At 43.2% G+C, this 23672-nt stretch overlaps 2 protein-coding genes across 6 annotated transcripts in view; both read left to right on the plus strand.

Annotated features, from left to right (window-relative positions):
• palm1a (paralemmin 1a) overlaps positions 1 to 4461 on the plus strand; it is a 58226-nt gene extending 53765 nt beyond the window's left edge. For all 3 annotated transcript variants that reach the window (XM_046301373.1, XM_046301372.1, XM_046301374.1), the window contains one exon: positions 711 to 4461. In XM_046301373.1, coding sequence (XP_046157329.1) covers positions 711 to 1315 — 605 coding nt within the window. In that variant the 3' untranslated portion in view covers positions 1316 to 4461. The remainder of the gene's footprint in view (positions 1 to 710) is intronic.
• A 2344-nt stretch (positions 4462 to 6805) lies between these two features.
• Positions 6806 to 22925, plus strand: LOC123997212 (mitotic spindle positioning). Of its 3 annotated transcripts, none has more exons than XM_046301376.1 (6): positions 6806 to 6966; positions 7274 to 7486; positions 14307 to 16743; positions 21545 to 21801; positions 22030 to 22068; positions 22174 to 22925. In XM_046301376.1, the coding sequence occupies exons 2-6, from the start codon at positions 7427 to 7429 to the stop codon at positions 22261 to 22263; spliced, it is 2883 nt and encodes a 960-aa protein (XP_046157332.1). In that variant the 5' UTR covers positions 6806 to 6966; positions 7274 to 7426; the 3' UTR covers positions 22264 to 22925. The 3 variants fall into 3 exon arrangements, with proteins under 3 accessions (XP_046157332.1, XP_046157333.1, XP_046157334.1); XM_046301377.1 differs by having other exon boundaries at positions 21611 to 21801; XM_046301378.1 differs by lacking the exons at positions 6806 to 6966; positions 7274 to 7486 and adding an exon at positions 9270 to 9424.
• Positions 22926 to 23672: the final 747 nt, after the last annotated feature.

Genomic DNA, 23672 nt, shown 5'->3' on the forward strand with positions numbered 1-23672 from the left:
TTCTCGTAAAGTAAAATGAATAATTAAGCATAGCATGACACAGTGTTGCAGGGTAACCAATAAATCCAACCCTATTTATAGACCTGGTTTTAAACCAATAATTCTACTTCAATAGTTCAATTTGTGAACGTGAACTTGGGCTATTATGTATTGGCGCAAAACACAGTCAGTACATTCAGAACTCATTTGAAATTGCACTTTTGGTGTCCCTGTAGCACCTGTTTTGCTCCCTGACACAGACAACGAGCACTGGGCTCCTGATGCAGCAGCTGTGGCATTCGCTTTGTTTCCCCCCCTGCTCTCTTTCAGCTGCTCTCCTCTCCTTGTCTGCTTTCCTCGCTCACCTGCTTCCTTCCCTGCGACTTGACTGTGACTGCCATCACTGGTCAGCTACAGAGCACGTCATTGTTCTATGAGTGGAGGTTTGTGGGGAAAAAGGCATCGCATTAAATAGCCCCCCTCTCCTTGTTTCTCGAAGGATCTTAAACAATTGTATAGGAGCTAGGTGGAAGCCATAGGTCCATGACATTCCTTTGGTTGTATCAGATCATTCATGATTGCTTCAAGGAAGGATGCATTTTTTAAAGAATTTGAACAGGGCCTAGTTATCCATGCTCTCATGAGGAAGGCTCTGGTTATCTTCTGTCAATGACACATCTGTCTCTCTCGCTCTCTCTCTCTCTCTCTCTCTGTCCCTGTCTCTCTCGTAGTGGTACACGAGGTGAACGGGGAGAACGGGGTCCACCAGCTCAGCGCCAATGAGGTGGACGAGCTCATCCACAAAGCCGACGAGTCCATGATGAGCGACGCCACCACCGCTGGTGCCACCTCCACTGCCCCCGTCGTCCCCACCGATGCTGAGTTAGCCGCGGAGCAGCAGACGACACCACAGAAGGAGATCACTGGCATGGAGGCCAAGGCGGGCGGCGCCAGTCCCCAGCCAGGTGGAGGTGAGGTGGAGGCCAGTGCCGAGAACCCCGTCACCATGGTGTTCATGGGCTACCAAAGCGTGGAGGATGAGGCGGAAACCAACAAGGTGCTGGGCCTGGAGGGCACCGTCAAGGCCCAGCTGGTGGTCATCGAGGACGGCGAGGGCAAGAATGTGACGGTGGGGCCCAACCCCGCCACTGTGACCGTCACCGAGGGAGGCACCAAGGAAGAGCAGTCGCCCCCGCCCAACGGCAGTGCCGCCGATCCCGTTAAGACCCCCCAGGAGAAGGCCCCCGTGGGGGAGAAGGGGGGCGAGCCAGAGGGGGGCGCCACTGAGCTCAACAATAAGGAAAAGCAGCCCTGCAAGTGCTGCACCATCATGTGAGCCACCGTTGTGTGGCCGCATTCCCCCCGGGACTTGACTTTTCAAGGAGAAAATGACAAACCAACAACAACCATAGCGTGAAAAAAACCCAACAAAAACTCACCCCTTTCCCGTTAGCCCCCCTCCCGACAAAAAAAGGCATAAATGTTCTGTATCTTTTGATAGCCGGCTGTTGTTTCTCAACTTCATTTTCATCTCTTGTTTTATATATTTCATTTCATTTTTCTCCTTTCATTCTTTTAACTTTTGTATGATTTTGGGTTGTGATTGAAACGGATGGTGCCAAAGGCGAGCCATCCCTGCGTTTTCACACTTTGAGGTTTCTGAGGGAGAGAGGAGATAGAAAAGGAAAGATAGAGGGAGAGAAAGACAGAGGAACTGGTTCGTTAACACACCCAGCATTGTCCAACAAGCTTTTTTTTAAATGACATCTCTAATACACCGTCATGAGTTTTGTAATCTTAACTTTCTGTATGAAGGACAGATATATGTCTCTATATATCTAAATATATAAATTCTTTATTTTAAAGATATATTTATTTGACTTTTTTTATTTTTTGAAAAAGCCCTGACAGAAGCATGTTATACGTTGTGCTTTCTGTCCTCTGCTAGTGCATATTAGATAAAAACATGGGGAAATATTTATGACTGATAAAGCTGTTAAAGAATTCTCTTGGATTTTGTTTTCCAGAAAGAAAGAAAAAAGAAAAGGGACTGTGGAATTTCTGAGACAGACACCAACCACTCTGCTATCTGGAAGTGACATGCAATGAGACGTGATATTGATGACATCATTGTACTGTGTGTGTGTGTGTGTATGGATATCTGTGAGTGGGTGTATGAGCATGCATGGATGTGTGTTTGAATGTGTGTGTGTTGGATTACAATGGCCTCATTGGTCCTTATGTCATCCTACACTACACTACCCACAATCCCCATCACCTCTTTTCTTTCTGGAAGAAAAAAACAATTACTCGCTTATTTTTTTTTGGTCATTTTCCTGCGCCCAAATCAACTACACTAGTTCGACAACACGAGTAATGAAATGAATAACATGCGTGAAGGTCTTTCATACCGAAGCTTGAGACTGATGAAATGAATGTCCCTGTGTAAGCCTTGACGTTTGTGTGGTTCACCCCCACTTAACTACATTACCAAGAATACAACTACGCCTTTAAAATAAATAATGCCTTTGTGATAACAGTATTAACTATTTTTACTTTAACTCAATGACATAATCCAAGCTCTGGCTCCTGATGTGATGACCTACCAACAACTGTGTTTTGATATGATGGTCGGCCTGGACAGGCCCTTCCAACGTCCAAAAGATTTTCAGTTGGATATCAACTACTGTGGAATTGGTGCATAGAGCATAGTCTGTTGTTTTCAACCTTGGCACAGCAGCGCATATACTAAACGGTGTTGCAAATACTGTAAGAAGTTGCTCCATTCAGACTTTTAGGATGAGTGCCATTTGGAGGGGGTTGGGGGTCATATTGTATGTCGCCCTCAGAGTTGGTGTGGAAGGAGCTTCACTTTAAGGGTATTTGGTTTCCTGTTTGAACTCTACTGTTAGGCCCTAGTTTTGTCATTTAAGGGAAACAAAACCAAACAAAAGTTGAAGTAGGCCTACTTTTCATTCAGTGTATCTATCTATCAACATGCTAGGCCTGAGGCAAAAAGCATGGAATTTCAACATTTTTACAGTCCTAGAAGTTGACAGAATCCTTTTCCACAGGGAGTGGCAAATTTCACTCCAAATTCAATGTTGCAATAATATTTTTATTTTCCTCACAGATATTTTTTTTTGCGGTGTAGCTCAAATTGAACAGCTGTGTTTTACTTTTGTGTGCGTTTTTGCTGCATTATGGGTGCCTGTAGCTATAGAATATTTTACTTCTTACTTATTTTTGCCATCTTGGAGCCAAATTTCCAGCTGAGCTGAGAGTCATGTTATTATTGTCCAGTGTATTTTTCCAGTGGTGAGTTGAGTCAGTTGAGTTGAATTGGTCAAGCTAGGAGCCAGATCTTTTCAACCGACGCACTGACACGTGGACCATGTAAACGTGGTCCATGTACTATTCGCATGCAGAATAAAACAAACATTTTGTTTTCAAAGATGGCTAAATAGTGGATGGTCTGCGTTATCTTGAAGTGAGTCAAAGGTGTGAGCTCTCTCCAGCAAGAGGTTGACCGACCTTGGGTGATGTTTGCCTAATCCTCGTTTAATATTGTTCCATGTGCATTTGTACCTATCCATTGATATTTATAGAGCTCTATAGGTTATTTTAACGGTGTATGTCATTGGGCTCCCGAGTGGGGCAGCGGTCCAAGGCACTGCATCTCTGTGCAAGAGGGCATCACTACAGTCCCTGGTTCGAATCCGGGCTGTATCACATCCGGCTGTGATTCGGAGTCAAATAGGACGGCGCACAATTGGCTCATTGTAAATGAGAATTTTGTTCTTAACTGACTTGCCTAGTTAAAAGAAAGGTTAAATAAATAAACGTCTTTGTGAGGGTTCAAATCAAGAACTGGATGGACATAGATAAATAAAATAAACATCTGATAACAAGGTCTGATAAGCCTTGTCAGAATAATGCTAGTGAATCCAGTACATTGTAGAAAAAACCCGAATGGAACATCTATTCATTTCATCGTGTAGAATATATCATGAAACAAATGTATTTTGCCAATCCCCTTCAATCCCACCTCCTCCTGTGCGTTCAAATGGGCAGGGCAATCATTGATATGCCGACACCTTCTCCAATATGCCGCTCAGCATCCAGCAAGGAGGAAGGAGCAGAAAAAGCTGACTCAGTGTACAGTCAGTGTACAGTCAATGTACAGTCAGTGTGACATGGCCTGACTCTCTAGACTGCTCTTTGTCTCTGTGAGTGGGCGCTGGTCACGACGAGGGCCACAGACATGTGCGTTACTCTATAGGACTGTCAGCATGGGTTGTTGGTCTAGAAGTTGTCCCGACAAAAACACTGCCTTCGATCCGTTCAGGCATCACTGAAGACCGGTCCTCGTCAAGTCACATTCCCACACTGCTGGATCCAAACCTATGCAAGAACTCCCATGCTAACGAATCACCATCTAGGTACAGCATATAGGACTGGATTTAAGGTCATCAGTATATTACACCAAACAATGATCTAAAGGGCCAAGCATTGAACCATGGTCCATCCCTTCCTTTGTATGTGTTTATATATGATTATGCCTTTTTATTTCTGAAATACTTTCTAGCTAACAGCTCACTACATATACAGTACATGTGGCTCAGTGGCTGTTGGTTGGCATGGGTTAGGTTGGTCCATATCAATATTAAAGGTGGGGTAAAGGATTTCATATGTTGGCACTGCCAACTTGGTTGCACATGACATGCTGGGATGGCTGCATGTGGGTGGTGTGTTTCTGTGGTGCTAAATCATTGATACTGTCATATCTGACTGCAGAAGATGAGATATTATGTTAGATATTATTTTCTGCAACTTGTGTTTGAAGAAAATCACAGATATTTCGATTTGCAATAGGAAACAGTAGCAAGAGTCATTTTGCTAGACACCTCAACAAGGAAGTGATTCATTGGTACCATTGCCAAGATTATTTGAAGCAGAAACTGTGTTGTTTTAGATGTTTTTTTTTCTTTTAAGAAAACATTTGCAACATTCATCTCAAAATGGAAAAACATGAACCGTACAAATGCACTTAGGTTGATCGAACTGAAACGAATGGCGTTCCTGGTCTAACTATTCGCCCCTACTATTAGAGTCAGAGAGAACATTGGTGACTTTAGCGAAATCAAATTTGTCCATCCACTTCACAGTGAAATATGGTGGCATTTAAGTTGAAGAAGACATGCATGATACCTTCCTAAGATGACGATAGAGGAAAGAATTACTTGCCACCTTCGGAAACAAGATGACAATGTTAATCGTGTTTGCTCTATTGGTGCAGCACATTTTGCTCCATCAACTTTGAGCTTCAAGGTAAACAAATGTCAATGTCGTTCTTATGAAGGGTAATGAATGCCAATGCCATTCTTATCAGGGGTAACGCATGGACACCTCCACTCGAAGTGCCCTCACTGAGCAGTAGCGGGAGTCAAATGCAGGGTCAAATATTTTTCTATCCCTAATGTCTAAGGTTAGGATAGGGGTATAGGGTAATCCGATCCTAGATCTGTGGTGAAGGGTAACTTTTACCTCGAGCTCCTGTTGAATACCCAACACCCTTCCTTCTTTGGCCCCTCCCTCTTGGTGAGCTTGGTGCAGCGGCAGTGAGTCTTGTCGCCCCTGGCTTCCCCAGCTCCTCCCACTCTGCACTGCCTGCACCGTGGTGCATTGCTTGCTGTTTGGGGTTTCAGGCTGAGTTTCTGTATCGCACTTTGTGACATCGGCTGATGCAAAAAGGGCTTTATAAATACATTTGATTGATTGATGACTCTGCAGCAGCACCCCCTGTTGGTTCTTATCAATATTTACATTCCAGTTCTGGCTTTCTCTCTCTCTACACACCCCCAATGCCTTGTAGTCTGGCCCCCGGCCAGGCCTATTTTTTGTAAATGCATATATAAATATCTACATATAAATGTCTTTGTGCAAAACAAAATGTCTGTCGCTCTCTCATCCTCTAGTGTAGACTCATAGATCCCTGTCCCTTCCCCAGTGACTCTGCGCTCATGGCAGTCAGTCAGTGGAGGGCCCAGGTAATAGAGTGAGTGCCCACAAACTGCTGCTTTCGTATTGCTTTGTTAGTTGTGAAGGTCTGCTTTCTTACGAATTGGAAAGTGCTGTAGAGGAAAGTGTTTGAAAAGACTAATAAAAATGTGATGTGCTTCAAAGGTCTCCCGGTCTCTGTTTTGTTTGTGTGTTCCCTCCCTCCATCTTGAAACTAGTTTTCACCTCTGTCAGTACACATTTGTGAAAGTGTGTCTGTGTGTCTTTAGCCTTGGTTCTTAGACTAAGTTGAAATCCCCCTTGAGGTTTGCATCGATCTCGAAGGCCTGCATTGTGAAATCCTCACAGTCCTTTTCTATGAATGAAGGTCCTGCCCACTTATGCACCACAATGCAATGTTTTTACACTGCTAATCTAAGACCTGCTGCGCCATTGTCACGGCCATTGTCATCGACACAGTCACCTGGCTACACAGTCACTGTTGGTAGATGCGGGACTGTGTGTGCGCGCGTGTGCACAGATGGCTCCTCTTTTGTCCGGGCACTTTGTGATGGTCAGCAGCATTCCATTGCAATTCCCCTGTCCTCAGCAACAGACATGGGAGCAGTCACGCCACCCAACGCTTTGTGTTCTGGAACCCCCCCTTACCCTCTCACTCCCTTTTCACCCACTCCCCCACCACAACTGGTCAATATCTCTGGACTAGCAGCTTTGATGGACAGGGTGATGGGGGGGTGGAGGGGGGGGGTGGAGAGGGGCGAGTGACAGATACCGTTGGGGGGAGGCGTGGGGGGTAACAGGGAGGGGTCCAGTCAGGGCCAAACCACAGACCAAAACACCAGCGAAGTCCGGAGACCCAGCTGTTAGGCTTAACACAGTAGGGGATACGAGGGGGGTGCAGATCCAGACGACAGAACACCTGCTGGAGAACCCAGACGTCTAGGAGGGCAAGTCTAGAACCGAGAGGTGAGTTAAGGAATGGGGCGAGGGGGGGTGGGGGTCTTTGATTAAGCTACTGACCAAAAAAATCGTATTCCTTGTGTACTCAAATATGGACATTTATGACATGTGTACAGTCATTTTTAATTGCCAGATGAAAAAAAAACGTAAGGATTAATCAACCAAAAAAGCAACTGGAAGGTTCACCAAAATGTTAGTTTAATCAATATTTTGTTTTATCATGTTCTGTCTTACCTCAAAACGTTGAATTCAAATTCAATGTACTGTCTTTCCCATTGTTGAGTGTTCTACCTCCCTCCCTCTCTTGTCTCAGAATGAGCACACCTGGCCTGAGTTGATCTTGATTGCCCCCCTGCACCTAGCCTTGAATCCTGTCACACAGAGAGCTACCTGAACACGTTCACCAACAAGCTGTAACACACACAAGTGCTCTCTTACACAGATAGACATACACTCACACTGCAGGATGTTCAAGTACACTCCTCCTTGGCAGGTGCTGTGTAACAGCATGGAGCATGAGACCAAGGTAAGACAACCCTTACCGCAAATACACAATGACCGGTGTAGTTACAACAATGTTAAAGGGATCCTGATTGCAGGCTAACAATTTGTTTTGCTTTGACATTCTCCACCCCCCTCCCACCCCCCATTTACCAACAATCAACATCCCACACAGTTGGATCTGCATTGTTAATGTTTGTACCACAGCTGTTGCAGCCTAGATTCTTCCTACCTTTTCCATGATATTGGGAAATGTTTTTAACTATGGCTTTCATTGATTTAAATGTCATTTTGGACAAATACTTCTCAATCGTACCCATTTTTAATGTCTGTTTCATCTGTCATGCATTTGATTCCTAGATGTAAGACCATAGTGGTGTGAAGTAGATCACAATCACAAACATTCCTTTTGCATTAGTAAACTAAACTGAGATCCACATTATGTTTGTCATGACCCCTTCAAATTTTTATTCAGAGTGACACAGTTGATTGAAATACTCTGGTGTAAATGTACAAGGTAGCCACTAGAGCGCAGCAACGCTATGTTCAGTGTGAACCTTCCCATTTCTCAGAGCGAATGCCCTTTTATATGGAATGCCCTCTTATCAGGGGTGTAATGCACCCCAAAAGTCTGAGGGGACACAAAGTATGTGAGCATGGCTGGGGGGTGAAAGACACCGGAAACAACTTTTTTTCCTGCCATCTAGAGCCATAATCAGTATTTGATGTAAAAAAAAAAATGTATTTCTTCTGCATTTCTAAGTAATGAACATTTTGGCCATGATGACTCAAGCTCTTCCACTGGACTAGCTGTAGCAGTGACATCCTCTCAGGTGAACGTCAACCCCAAAGGAAGATTATTCTTTAACAGTCCACAGGCAACATACTGATGATGTCTCAGTACTTTTGATGTCTCAGTACTTTTGATGTCTCAGTACTTTTGATGTCTCAGTACTTTTGATGTCTCAGTACTTTTGATGTCTCAGTACTTTTGATGTCTCAGTACTTTTGATGTCTCAGTACTTTTGACGTCTCATACTTTTGATGTCTCAGTACTTTTGATGTCTCAGTACTTTTGATGTCTCATACTGATGATGTCTCAGTACTTTTGATGTCATTTACATTTACATTTAAGTCATTTAGCAGACGCTCTTATCCAGAGCGACTTACAAATTGGTGCATTCACCTTATGACATCCAGTGGAACAGTCACTTTACAATAGTGCATCTAAATCTTAAAGGGGGGGGGGGTGAGAGGGATTACTTATCCTATCCTAGGTATTCCTTAAAGAGGTGGGGTTTCAGGTGTCTCCGGAAGGTGGTGATTGACTCCGCTGTCCTGGCGTCGTGAGGGAGTTTGTTCCACCATTGGGGGGGCCAGAGCAGCGAACAGTTTTGACTGGGCTGAGCGGGAGCTGTACTTCCTCAGTGTCTCATACTGATGATGTCTCAGTACTTTTGATGTCTCATACTGATGATGTCTCAGTACTTTTGTGTGTTCTGTTTTTGTTTCCTTATGAGACCAATGATAGGTAAAGGGAATGGACATGTTTCCGTAAGTTTGCCAAGTCATGTCATGAAGGAAAGTAGAAGGAAGCTTCTGTACTGAGACACAAAATGATCACCAGGAAATTAGCCAACTCATTCCCTTAGGCCAGGGTTCTCTGACTCTCTGACAAATAATCAACTAATTACGGACTTCAGTTTGGACCACAGGTCATTTTTCATCTGGGTCGTCTTGTTTGATTTGCCTTGGTGACGTGAATGGGTTTCTCTTCTCTCCCTACCTTTGTTATAGCGGTTTGTCAGTCTTGTGCACTTTTTGCTGTTCGGTAAGAGGGTGTGGCTTCAATAACTGACATGATATTGGCTGAACTTTGCCTGTGCTCGAGGGTGCTCAAAAGACCGAGAGCGGGAGACACAAGACAACAAACTTGTGTCTTGTTTGCGGTGTACTAATTAAGGTAGGGTTCATTACTTAATTTTCCCAAATTAACTGTACTTTTGATCCAAATGCATTTCAATGGCATTATCGATACTTACATTATCTATGAATTGTAATCACTTCAGTTAAGTGGTAGTTTGGTGATCAGGTGCATTAGCTTAGAAGACACTATGGTTGGATTTTCCATCTTCATTTCATTTCATTTAAGTCATTTAGCAGACGCTCTTATCCAGAGCGACTTACAAATGTCACACTGTCTACATTACTGAATAATGACCTCTACTTATTTTCAAAAGTTGATGTCAAATTAAACCCTTGTGCATTGACTGAGGGAAGTAAGCCTAATGTAAGTCTATTTCCCTATACACTTTTTTTTGTGTGTATCAAGTAATGGCTCCATGTTTCTCCAAATGCTACAGCCTACCCTATTTGAGGAGGACCTTGTATACCCTGGTCTCTGTAACTACACAACCTATACCCATGGGAACACCATCACATTGTTAATTTGCTAAATGTTCTCTCCTTTTTTGTTTTTGATTAGTAGAGCTCTAATGAGCAGTTGGCATGGTTGTCCTTCCAAGACATAAAAACTAGTTTGAAATCTGTATGGTTGACAGACATAAGCTGTAGGGTATGACAACATGTATTTGGGCATTTATTTCAGACAGCCGGTGTGTGTGTGTGTGTGTGTATATATATATATATATATATATATATATATATATATATATATATATTAGCCTTGAATAAGTCTGAAGGTTTTAATGGGGACGACTTATCTGTGGCAAAATCTTTATTGCGTAATTTGTTGTATTATCTTGTGTGCTACATGCAACTTGGCCTTAGTTGATCCATGCCACAATAGGCACTTTACTGACAGGAACTAGTGTGGTGTGTACACACACACACACACACACACACCAGTGTGAGGTATTAAATTAGTGGAGGCGAGGACACTTGTGTATCTCCTGTCCCCCACCGATCACTCCTCTTCTCTCTCAGCCAATGAGCAAAGGGCAGAGGGCCGATTCCAGAAAGTGGCACTGAAAAGAGCTTATCAGGGGTACACAGTCCACTGTCACACAAGTGGTCACATGCGCGCATACACACACTGCAGGCTGCCTTAGAACTCTTGGGATAGTGCGTTACTTTTTAACCCAAAATGTATGTATATTTGCTGAAGAGCTTATTCTGAGGTCAGCCAAACGTCTTGGCATCTCAGGGAAGGTTAGGACTGGGTAAACTCCGGTCCATTTGTCTAGTGTTGTGCATCTGTCATGATTAGTTTAATAATTCTGTGTCAGCAGGGTTACAATGACAATTGTGAAATGCAAGATTGTTTTGTCAATTGAAATTACAATGTTGAATGGAGTGGAAGCTTCCAGGGGCTATAGGTTTTTACTCATTAGCCAACATGCTCGAATAGCAGTGAGCATGTTATGCTAGAGTATGCTGTTATGCCAAAAGTGCTATCGAGATTCTATGTGATACTGCTAGTTGCCATGAAATATTTTCCTTTTAATCCTTTGTGTGGCATATAAAAAAATGATTGACAAGTCAACCCGCCATTGCACCCAGCCTCCAGTGTAGTTAGTTCTACATCAGTCGAGTGAAGAGGAACTCGTCTGTTTTCATTGGCCAAGAGTATCTAATATCCTGCTCGGGTGTCAGTACTCCCACCTCCAGATGAGTTGTGTGAGGAAGGAGTGAACACATTCCCCTCTCTCCCTCATTATCGTTCTTCATATATCTTCTGACAACTAGGCACTTTGAAAAGGAACTGTAGCTGCACACTCCAGGTCTCACTCCAGGGCAGGCTTCTCCAACCCCAGTTGTAACCAATAATAACCAGCTAATTATTAGAAAACGATGCCCTAAACCTACAGGATGGTAGTTCTCCAGCAGCAGGGTTGGAGAGCCCTGCTCTAGGTGCATGTCTGCAGGTTTAAGATGAATCCATTGCTTGAATAAATTGATAATGGTTGATAATAACTACACTGAACAAAAATATAAACGCAACATGTAAAGTTTTGGTACCATGTTTCATGAGCTGAAATAAATGGTCCATACACACACAGTGTATTTCTCTCAAATTTGGTGCACAAATGTGTTTACATCCTTGTTAGTGAGCATTTCCCCTTTGCCAAGATAATCTCTCTCCCTGAGAAGTTTAGCATATCAGGAAGCCGATAAAATGGCACGATCATTACACAGGTGCACCTTATGCTGGGGACAATAAAAGGCCACACTAAAATGTGCAGTTTTGTCACAACGTAGAAATATTTTAAAGGAGCGTGCAATTGGCATGCTGACTGCAGGAATGTCCACTAGAGCTGTTGCCAGATAATTTAATGTTACTTTCTCTACCATAAGCTGCCTCCTTACGTTGTTTTAGAGAATTTGGCATTATGTCCAACACGTGTACGACAGCGTGTTCCAGTTCCCGCCAATATCCACCAACTTCGCACAACCATTGAAGAGCAGTGGGACAACATTCCACGATCAACAGCCTGATCAGCTCTATGCGAAGGAGATGTGTCACGCCGCATGAGGCAAATTGTGGTCACCAGATACTGACTGGTAATCCACACTGCTACCTTTTTTTTAAACAATCTGTGACCAACAGATACATCTATCTGTATTCCCAGTCACGAAATCCATAGATTAGGGCCTAATGAATATATTTCAATTGACTGATTTCCTTATATTTAACACTAACTCAGTAATAAGTTACGGACAACGAACACCATTTTACTGATGGCAATTTGAATGCACAGAAATACCGTGACGAAATCCTGAGGCCCATTGCGAGACTTGTATTCTCATGTGAAATCATTGATTAGGGCCTAATGAATATTCTTCAATTGACTGATATCCTCATATGAACTGTCCCTCAGTAAAATTGTTAATTGTTTCACGTTCCATTTATATTTTTGTCAGTATATAAAAGCTTGACTGTATGAGTTGTGCCGATTTAAAAAATAATAATAAAAACAAACAATTTTTAATAAACAATCCATGTACAATATTATGAATCGGAATGTCTTGGCTAAGATGGGAAGAGACAGTGTTTATGGCTCTTCATACAGACCTTTATACAGTATCACAGCAATGGATCTGGTAATACTCCATACAGAAACTTCAAGGTTTGCAATAAATAGAGGTCTGACTGAGATGATTGAACCTTGTGTGTCATTCACCTTGCATACCAGCTTAACATTCCTTAGTTGCCTTCTAGACCAATGCAAACATCTTTTTTTAGACCATCTCACACATTGGTTTGCTCTACATTTTCCCAGTTTGAGTTCCCGTGTCGTTCCTGATCAGCTAGGTTCACTGCAAACATGGTCTCTCGTTCTCATGCATTACATTTTAAGCTGTAAATGTTATTGGCAACTTGTATATTGGCATTCCAAAGAAAATCTCAGCATCCTGTCTTGCACAACTTTTTAAAATTTTATTTCCCCTGTTAAACAGATTCCTGTAAACCATAAACCCCTGAAGTGTTATGCAACTCATTTCATCTTGGTGGCACAAGCCGTGTTCTGTAATATCTGTGACGTGGTAATAACAGCCATTGTCACTGTATGCAAAGATTTTTCAAATGTTTTTTCACCTTTATTTAACGAGGTAGGCCAGTTGAGAACAAGTTCTCATTTGCAACTGCGACCTGGCCAAGATAAAGCGTAGCAATTCGACACATACGACTACACATGGAATAAACAAAACATAGTCAATAATACAGTAGAACAAAATAAAACGGTCTATATACAGTGAGTGCAAATGAGGTAAGTTAAGGAAATGAATAGGCAATTAAACACTGGAATGGTAGATCGGCAGAAGATTAATGTGCAGGTAGAGATACTAGGGTGCAAAGGAGCAAAATAAATTAATAAATACCAGTATGGGGATGAGGTAGGTAGATGGATGGGCTATGTACAGGTGCAGTGATCTGTAAGCTGCTCTGACAGCTGGTGCTTAAAGCTAGTGAGGGAGATGTGAGTCTCTAGCTTCAGAAATTTTTGAAATTTGTTCAAGTCATGGGCAGCAGAGAACTGGAAGGAAAGACGACCAAAGGAGGAATTGGCTTTGGGGGTGACCAGTGAGATCTACCTGCTGGAGCGCGTGCTACGAGTGGGTGCCGCTATGGTGACCAGTGAGTTAGTACTACAGGATGCAAATTTCTGTTAGAAAAGCTAAGGCAAGCTTTTTCAAACTGCCTGTGGTATATTTGTTCTTAACTTCCCTGAAAAGTTGCATATCAAGGGGGCTATTCGATGCTAACGTGGAACGCCACAGGATGTTTTTGTGCTGGTCGATGGCAGACAGGTCTGGAGTGAACCAAGGACCATATCTATTCCTAGTTCTACATTTTTTGAGAGGGGCATGCTTATTTAAGATGGTGAGGAAGGCACTTTTAAAGAATAGCCAGGCATCATCTACTGACGGGATGAGGTCAATGTCATTCCAGGATACCCTGGCCAGGTCTATTAGAAAGGCCTGCTCGCGGAAGTGTTTCAGGGAGCGTTTGACAGTGATGAGGGGTGGTCGTTTGGTCGCAGACCCATTACGGATGCAGGCAGTGATCGCTGAGATCTTGATTGAAAACAGCAGAGGTGTATTTGGAGGGCGAATTAGTTAGGATGACATCTATGAGGGTGCCCGTGTTTACTGATTTGGGGTTGTACCTGGTAGGTTCATTGATAAGATAGAGCTACTCAGTGTTTTCAATAAAATATTGAATTGTAATTATGATAAATTGTTAGAATTATTTGGACAGTGGAGAGCTCGTTTGATTGGTTATAATGATCCAGTTGCCACTTAACCATTTAATCTTTCTTAATTATTATGTTGCTTAAGTGTTGGCTTATTTGACTTTTTTGTTAAAAAATTGGTTGCAGAGACTCTCAGTTGCTGCACCTGACGATTCCCAGGATGTGTTGACCCAGGAGGAGGGAGACCAGATAGTGTGCCAATCACACCAGCTTCCTGCTGCAGAAATCTCACTGTCTACAAAGGAAGACACCACATTCCAAGGAACCATGGAAAGCACACCCAGAAAATGGGTGCTTCAGCCCATGTCACCCAAACTGGAGCTGGCAGTAGACCTTCGCACCATGCTCAGCCCCACCACCGATGAGCCCTTTAGTCTGGACAGGAGCTGGAACTACAACCGGAATGGCAACCCTTCGGCTTTCAGTTTTGACAGCATCTCCGTGACCCGCACCCAGTCCACAGTTATCGTATCCACCCAGCAGAAGGTGTCTCGGGATGTGGTGGTGCAGGCCAGGCAGGTGGCGGTGTCAGAGGAAGATTGCGGCAACACCAGTGAAGACTGGCAACCCAGTAGCCCTAGCAGTGCAGGGAGCACGGGCTCCCAACATGGCTTCTACTCCTTTGTGGATGATCCGGTGAGCCCCGAGGCGGAGATGAACGAAGCATGGATGGTGTCCCCAGAGAGACAAGCCAAGTTGGCGACCCTGAAAGAGGAAGGCAGTTTCAAACTGCAGGCGTACGCCGGTGGGAAGAAGCCAGGGAGTCTGTTCGAGGACGACGAGGACTCCCGCTACCAGGTGAACACCAACGGTGCCCAATTCAAGGCGGAGGAGGAGGAGAAGCAGTTTAGGCAGGAGATCATCCACAGTCAAGCCCCCAAAAAGATTGCCACATTCAGAGAGCAGTGGAGTGCACTTGAAACCCTGGATCTCAGCAAATCACCCAACAAGTTGCTCGAAGGGTTCAGCTTGTGCTACGGGCCAAGCAGCACCAAATCTGAGTTCACACCAGCAGCTGAGCCATGCACCATCGACAACGAACAGATCAACTTCAGCGCAGCACGGGAGCAGTTCCTAAAGATGGAACAGTCGAGGCTCAACCCATTCCTGCAGAGTCCCAGCTCTCTAAAACCACAAAGACTGTGGCAGTCAGAAGACAGCTTGCTGTCACCAAGGAGTGAGAAAAAAGACTACCACTCTGCGGAATGGTTTAACCAAAGTCTAACCCCAGTGAAACGTCAGGACAAAGGGGAAAATGTCGCTGGCAGAAAGGTGTACCGCACAGAGGAGAGGGTAACCAAGAGGCAGAGTAGCCTGTTTGATGACCTTGACTCTGGGCTGGAGGATCTATCGGGTGACACCAGTGTTGGCTACACAAGTGACGGAAGCATGTCCAATGACAACCCTCAGCCAGAAAGCAAGGGCACCCAACCGGCAAGTGGTTACAGAGAGACGCCCATAGAAAGGGAGATTCGTATCGCTCAGGAGAGAGAAGAGAGTCTTCGGCGATTGCGGGGCATCAAGCACACCGACGTCCAAGAGATGGTGGAGGTCAAGTCTCTGCTCTCCCAGCCTACACCGCCACTGATGCCTGTCAAGGCAAATAAGAAGAACCGGGTGAGCTTCTTCCTCCAGCGCGAGATCAAAAAGGACAGCCAGAGGGAAGAAGACATGCTGCACCAGGGGAGAGTCCCAGGTCTGTATGACCGGGGAACTCCTCAGGAAATGGAGGATCGGAGAAAGATCTTTGAGCTTAGAGACCAATCTGGAGCCGAGGTCGAGACGATGAAAAGGACTTGGTCATCACCCAGGGTCATTGTGAGGAGTAGCAGCTCAGATACGGAAGGCTACCCTTCCCCTTGCTGCCCTCACCGGCACTCCGAAGAGACCGAGTTGTACATCGGCAGCATGAGCGCCACTCCAAGCGTCAATACCACCAGCGAAGGCTGGAGTTCAGAGTCCCAAGACCTCAATAGAGTACTGCCAAGCAGCTTCCCAGAGGAGATCGTCATGTTGAAAGGGAATGAGACCAGTAAGGCAGAAAGCGCTCAAGTCACAGTGGTGGTGAAGACTAGTACTAGTGAAATAGTAAATTACCCATCGTGGTTAATGGAAAGAAAGAAGCCAGTTCCAGCCAGAGGCTCCTCGGCTAAAGAAGCCTCCTCTTTGTCATCCTCCTCACCTACACCCACTGCGTTTGCAGTGCAGGTGTCTGAACCGAGTGATAAGCCTGTTCCAACCTGGAGGGCGCACCTGGATTCTGGCGGCCTGCGACATCGAAGACCAAACACTCCAGATATTATCCAGAAGGAGATTGAGGAGGATCTGAAACGTGAGCAGGAGCTCCGGGAACTGCGGGAATCCAGTGGCCTGTCCGCCTCTATGGAAGGAAGCTTGGACTGTATAGAACGAGACGCTAAAGACTCATGTCAATCGCAAAGCCTGCGAAGAGTCATTGTGGAACAGGAAGAGTCTGTCTTCTCTGAGAGCCCTTCATTTCCAGTAGAGCAGACGAGCTTGGCCAGATGGTCCTACTCATCTATCACTCCAGTATCAATGCTAGGTAGGATGGTTCAATTCATTTATCCATACACAAATCTATACAATTACAAGACCACCTAACAGAGGAATTATTCATGATGGCAATATCTTATACTTGTTTTTGGCTTGATTTATTAAGCAAATGTCTACATGCACCAATTGTCAAATGTCCTCAATTCTAGCTTTTAGTGGAATTTGTTTGTCTTGTATACTGCTGGCTTTCTTAGACTGGAAGACATGACAAACTTAATTAGATCCTGTACTTTGGTCATATATGAGCAGAGGAACCAATGCTGTGTTACCAGCCATGATTAATCATTGACACACAGGCTATTACTTTGCATCAAAAAGGCTCAAATAAGTCAGATAAACAGAACAGTGAAAGTTTAATAATTTATTCTTTCATTTCTGCTTTTCCTGACGCACTGAAATTGTGGTTCAAGGCCCAGTGCGGTTAAAAACGTGCTTGACCTGTGTTCTATACATATTTCCACATTGAGGGTAGAATAATATTGTAAAAATTATGATAATGCCCTTTTAGTGTAAGAGATGTTTGAAAAGACCACATGAAATTCTTGCCTGTTTTAGTGGGATGAAGTGTTGACCTGCCTGGTGACATCACTAGGTGGAAAATTAGTTAATAGACCAATAAGAAAGAGTTCCAAACTGCTCTGCCAGTAAGAGCTAGTTTCAGCTTTGCCCTCCCCACTCAGACCACTCCCAGACAGTCCTAGCAAAATTGTCTGAGATTGTTCTTAGCTAAGAAGCAATTTCTGTTTCTTTTTTGACAATTTGAATTGAAAATAATCACAGTAAGGTACTAAATTATTACCCAGAAAGGATTTGATATTGAGATTGTTTTTTAAACGGCTGCACTGGACCTTAAGATTATTCTACCTCCAGTCACATTAAAGGGCCAATGCAGCTGTCTTTATCTCAATATCAAACAGTACCTTACTGTAATCGTTTTCCATAAAATTGGTCAAAAATAGCATTTTAGCAAAAACTTTCTCAAGCTAAAATGTAGCTAGGACTGCAAGCAACACTCACGACTGAGTTCCAAACTGCCTCTGGAAGCAACGTCAGCACAAGAACTGTTCGTCGAGAGCTTCATGAAATGGGTTTCCATGGCCAATTAGCTGCACGCAAGTCTAAGATCACCATGCACAATACCAAGCGTCGGCTGGAGTGGTGTAAAGCTCGCTGCCATTCGAGCAGTGGAATGTGTTCTCTGAAGTGATGAATCGCGCTTCACCACCTGGCAGTCCGACAGACTAATCTGGGTATGACGGATAAGAGGAGAACACTACCTGCCTGAATGCATAGTGCCAACTGTAAAGTTTGGTGGAGGAGGAATAATGGTCTGGGGCTGTTTTTCATGGTTCGGGCTAGGCCCTTTAGTTCCAGTGACGGCAAATCTTAACGCTACAGCATACAATGACATTCTAGACCACTGGAGGCAACTCCAGTCCCCGAGGGCCTGATTGGTGTCACACTTCTCCATCCCTAGCTAAAACAGCGGATTAATCAAATTGCATTCTAAACTGAAGATCATGATTAGGTGATTATTGGAGTCCGGTGTGTTAGCTGTGGCAAAACTGACAAAAATCAGGCCCTCGAGGACTGGCACTGCTCACCCTTATTCTAGACGATTCTGTGCTTACAACTGTTTGGGGAAGGCCCTTTACTGTTTCAGAATGACAGTGACCCCTTGCGCAAACCAAGGTCCGTACAGAATTGTTTTTGTCAAGATCGTTGTGGAAGAACTTAACTGGCCTGCACAGAACCCTGACCGTAACCCCATCAAACACCTTTGGGATGAATTGGAACGGTGACTGCGAGCCAGGCCTAATCACCAAACATCAGTGCCCGACCTCGCTAATGCTCTTGTGGCTGACTGGAAGAAAGCCCCCGCAGCAATGTTCCAAATTGTAGTGGAAAGCCTTCCCAGAAAAGTAGAGACCAACTACATATTATTGCCCGTGATTTTGGAATGAGATGTTCGACGAGCAGGGGTCCACATACTTTTGGTCATATAGTGTAGTTTCATATGTACAATATCATACAAAACACAGGAAAAACATAGTTTTGACTGCACTGGGCCTTTTTAAAACTAGTGTTACGGCAAGATGTCTATCAGTGTCCATTTTCATAGTCAAGTGTGTACAATGGTATGACTACAATTCGGCTATCTTCATGTACAGTGCCTTCAGAAAGTGTTCATACCTGTTGACTTATTCCACATTTTGTCGTTACAGCCTGAATTCCAAGTAGATTAAATGTATTTGCTCACTCCTCTACATATGTCAAAATTAAAACATACATATTTTTTTTAATACATATTTTTGCAAATGTATAAAAAATGAAATGCAGAAGTCTCTCATTTACATAAGTATTCACCCCCTTGGTCAATACTTTGTAGAAGCAATTTTGCACCGATTTACAGCTGAGGGTCTTTCTGGGTAAGTCTCTAAGAGCTTCCACACCTGGATTGTGCAACCTTGGCCCAGTTTATTATTTTCAAAAATTTTCAAGCTCTGTCATATTGGTTGCTAGACAACCATTTTCAGGTCTTGCCATAGATTTTCAAGTAGATTTAAGTCAAAACTGTAACTCGGCCACAAATTTACTGTCTTCTTGGTAAGAAACTCCAGTGTAGATCTGGCCTTGTGTTCTATGGTGTTGTCCGGCTGAAAGGTTAATTCATCTCCCAGTGTCTAGTGGAATGCAGACTGAACCAGGTTTTCCTTTTGGATTTTGCCTGTGCTTAGTTCCATTCAGTTTCTTTTTTTTATCCTGAAAAAAATCCTTAGTCCTTAACAATTACAAGCATACCCATAACATGATGCAGCCACCACTATGCATGAAAACATGGCCCAAACATACATTGCCCCAAACATACATTAACACTTTTTGTATTTAGAATAAAAAAGTTAATTGCTTTCTGACTTGTTGCAAACAGGATGCATGTTTTGGAATATTTGTACAGGCTTCCTTGATTCATCCTCTGTTTTCTCCTCTGTTTTCTCCTATCACAGCCATTAGTCTGTTTTTAAAGTCCCCATTAGCCTCTTGGTTTTAAAAAAAGCAGGGATTTCACCATCTACCAATAGGTGCCCTTTTTGCGAGTCCTTGAAATCCTTCCCTGGTCTTTGTAGTTGAATCTGTTTGAAATTCACTGCTCGACTGAGGGACCTTACAGATAATTGTTTGTGTGTGTTACAGAGATGAGGTAGTGATAAAAACAATTATGTAACACAGTATATCCATGCAACTTGCTAATCACATTTTTACTCCTGAACTTGTTTGGGCTTGCCATAAAGGGATTGAATACTTGACACAAGACATTTCAGCTTTTCATTTAACATAATTCCACTTCCTACTGAGTTGTATGAATATATTTATCCCCTTATTTCCCAAATGTTTTAAACAATTGCATATAGCTTAGTAGAACCCCTCCGCCGGCTTAGACAGGGCTTACTCTTATGGGTTAAATATGGTTGCGCATGTGTATTGCTCTAATAACCTTCCGCATATGAACACCGCCTTAATCATTCTCCTAGTCAAAAAATAAGTTTGAAAATAATTTGCAAAGCCAACAGATTAGAAACTATTCTTCCCAAAATAATACATTCTGATCAAAAGGGTTTTATGAAAGTCTGACACTAGTCAACAGGCGCCTCTTTGACAACATGCATCTCGCTTCCCGAATAGAGTCAATATGACCTTCCTGAACTTGGCACTCGAGGAATTCGGTTTTAGTACAGCTATATGCAAATGGTTTAAACTTCTCTCTAGCTCACCACAAGCCTTGATAATTCAGTTCAGTTGTAGGGATCCGATTTGCAAAATATGTCTTTACACTGATATTCTGATGTTCGTACAAGAACCCAATCGATCATTAGAACACGTGCTCTCGACAATCAACATATTCAGCAGTATATCAGGATATAAGATTAACTGGGACAAACCCGAGATCCTCATAATGTATTTAACTGGAACTCCAACGCCAAAACTCTCCCCTTCAGATGGTCAGTCAATCTGAGATGACCGTGTCTTAAAGTAATGATGGTCTGTCTTTTCTCGTTGCTTATTTGAGCTGTCCTTGCCATAATATGAACTTGGTCTTTTACCAAATAGGGGGTTTCTTCTTGTATACCACCCCTACCTTGTCAAAACACAAATGATTGGCTCAAATGCATTAAGAAGGAAAAGAATTCCAGAAATGTAACTTAACATGGCACACCTGCTAATTGAAATGCATTCCAGGTGACTACCTCATGAAGCTGGTTGAGAGAATGCCAAGAGTGTGCAAAGCTGTCAAGGCAAAGGGTGGCTACTTTGAATAATCTCATATTAGAATATATTTAGAATATATATTTTTTTTACATGATTCCATGTGTTATTTCATTACATTTACATTACATTTAAGTCATTTAGCAGACGCTCTTATCCAGAGCGACTTACAAATTCATAGTTATGTCTTAACTATTCTTCAATGTAGAAAATAGTAAAAATAAAGGAAAACCCTTGAATGAGTAGGTGTGTACAAACTTTTGACTGGTAGTGTGAGGTTAATTTGCACCGTATTAAAAATAACAATTCCACTTTGACATTACAGGGTTGTGTGTGTAGGCCAGTAAAACGATCTCAATTTAATCCACCTTTAAATTCAGGCTGTAACACAACGTGGAACAAGTCAAGGGGTGTACTTTCTGAAGGCACTGTAGTTTTCATGTTGCTTTCGACTTACATTTTGAATGTACTCTTAACACAATTACAAGCATATGTGTTAACTCAATGTTTCTCTCCCCCCGATAAAGTGGACAGCGCATCTCGCTTTTCCACCTCCATTCGTCCCACTGCCCGTCTTCCCTCCTTTTCCATAGTCACTGCCCAGCCATGGGGCTCCCCAAGGCCCAGCTCCCCTGTGGTGAGCAGGGTTTCCCCTCTGTTGCCTGCTAGCCCGTGGGTAGAGATGGGTGGCTCCCCTGGGATCCCCACGCAAAAAGGCCTGACCGAAACACTGCTAGAGGACTTTGAGGAGAGGAGAATCAAACTGAAGCTGGAAGAGAATGCTGTGAGGAAAGACTGTAGTTATTGATGCTGTCTACATACATTGAAAATCCATTATAGACATAAGACATTTAGGCACAGTTTGGAAAGAAATACAGCAATATGCCTACAAAATAGTACTGATAGTGTTGGCAAAACCATGTACATCTTTTGAGACTTCTCAATTCATAGGTTTTGTATCCTACAATGACAGTGTGCTAGTTGTTGAATTAGACTTTTCTGTTACCTCTAGTATGCAGGAATTCAGCCTACTGACGATGTGAACAATGAAGTAAGTGGTTGCTCTTCTCTCTGCTGATATCCATTGATTCATTTGTCTCCGAAGGCCTTTTATCACCGGTCCAATATGATATTGATGCTATTTCTTCCATTGCAGGTCTTGGAGGCGACCCGCGTCACCAGGCACAAAAACAAGCGGGCACTGCGCTGGGAGGCTGGCGACTACACCAAGGAGGACAGCCAATGAGTCCACCAGCCTTCTCCACTGGAGGGTGGGCGAGCATGGAAAGGAGAAGAGGGGATGGAACAACAGGCATTTTAGGGAAGTTGTCCCATCTCAGCACATAAGAATATACTCCGTCTACACACTACCTGGCTGAACTAATGATTGGTCAACTTTGTGATAAACCCCCCCCCCCCGTCCATCATCTGCCACCTGAGCATTGCCCTGACTAGGGCAGGTACCCTTTCACGATTTAGAAGCGAAAGGTGAAATGAAAAATATGTAATAGATGAGACAGGTTTTTAGCTGAGGCAGAAAATGGAATGGAAGTGGAATTTAAGAGGAGTTCTGCGCCTGCTTAGAATGCATTGCCTTGTTTTGGGATGAAAAGGTGTATGAGTTATTTTTAAGTCTGGCAGTCACTGCTAGGTAGCTTTGATTAGGCCCATCCGCCCTCAAAAGGCTGCATAGAAAATGAGTGGGGGAGCTATTTTTGTCTTGTCAGTTGTGCTTTGCAAAGCAAAAACAAGCAAGAAACCATCGGATATCCATTATGTATTTAATAAAGTAAACATTTCCAAACCAATATCCAGTCCAATGAAGCACTTGCAGTAGTCTTCAGGAAATGTTGACTTTTGTCTAATTTAATATGAAATAATATCTAATAAAGAGTTAGCTACAGCTGATACCAGTATGTTTGTGTTCTTAATTGACTTGTATGTGCTGTGAGAGCAGACATTTGTGCAAGACTTGAACCCGCCAGGTTCTTAGGTAATGTGTTTATAAAAATATTTAAGTAATAAAGTTGTTTTTTGGGGTAATTGTACTTTTACTATTTTATATTTTTGGCAACTTTTACTACATTCCTGAAGAATTTACTTTTTACTCCATACATTTTCCTTGAAACACAAAGTACTTGTTCATTTTCCTGTCCTGCTAAGAAAAATGTGTCTAATTCATACACTTAGCAAGAGAACATCCCTGGTCCTCCCTACTGCCTCTGATCTGGCGGACTCACCAAACACATGCTTCGTTTGTAAATTATGTCTGAGTGTTGGAGCGTGCCCTAACTATCCGTAAATTAAAAAAGAAAGAAAATGGTACCGTCTGGTTTGCTTAATATAAGGAATTTGAAATGATTTCTAGTTTTACTTTTGATACTTAAGTATATTTAAAACTAAATACTTTTACTCAAATAGGATTTTACTGGATGACTTACTTGTAATTTTTATCATTTATCGCCCTCCAGGTCCCCTCGGAGAGTTCATCAATGAGCTTGATGCCTTGATAAGCTCCTTTCCTGAGGACGGCTCACCTCTCACAGTTCTGGGCGACTTTAACCTCCCCACGTCTACCTTTGACTCATTCCTCTCTGCCTCCTTCTTTCCACTCCTCTCCTCTTTTGACCTCACCCTCTCACCTTCCCCCCCTAC

The sequence above is a fragment of the Oncorhynchus gorbuscha genome, linkage group LG15 (genome assembly GCF_021184085.1).
Source record: "Oncorhynchus gorbuscha isolate QuinsamMale2020 ecotype Even-year linkage group LG15, OgorEven_v1.0, whole genome shotgun sequence".
In the NCBI taxonomy this organism is placed as follows: domain Eukaryota; kingdom Metazoa; phylum Chordata; class Actinopteri; order Salmoniformes; family Salmonidae; genus Oncorhynchus; species Oncorhynchus gorbuscha.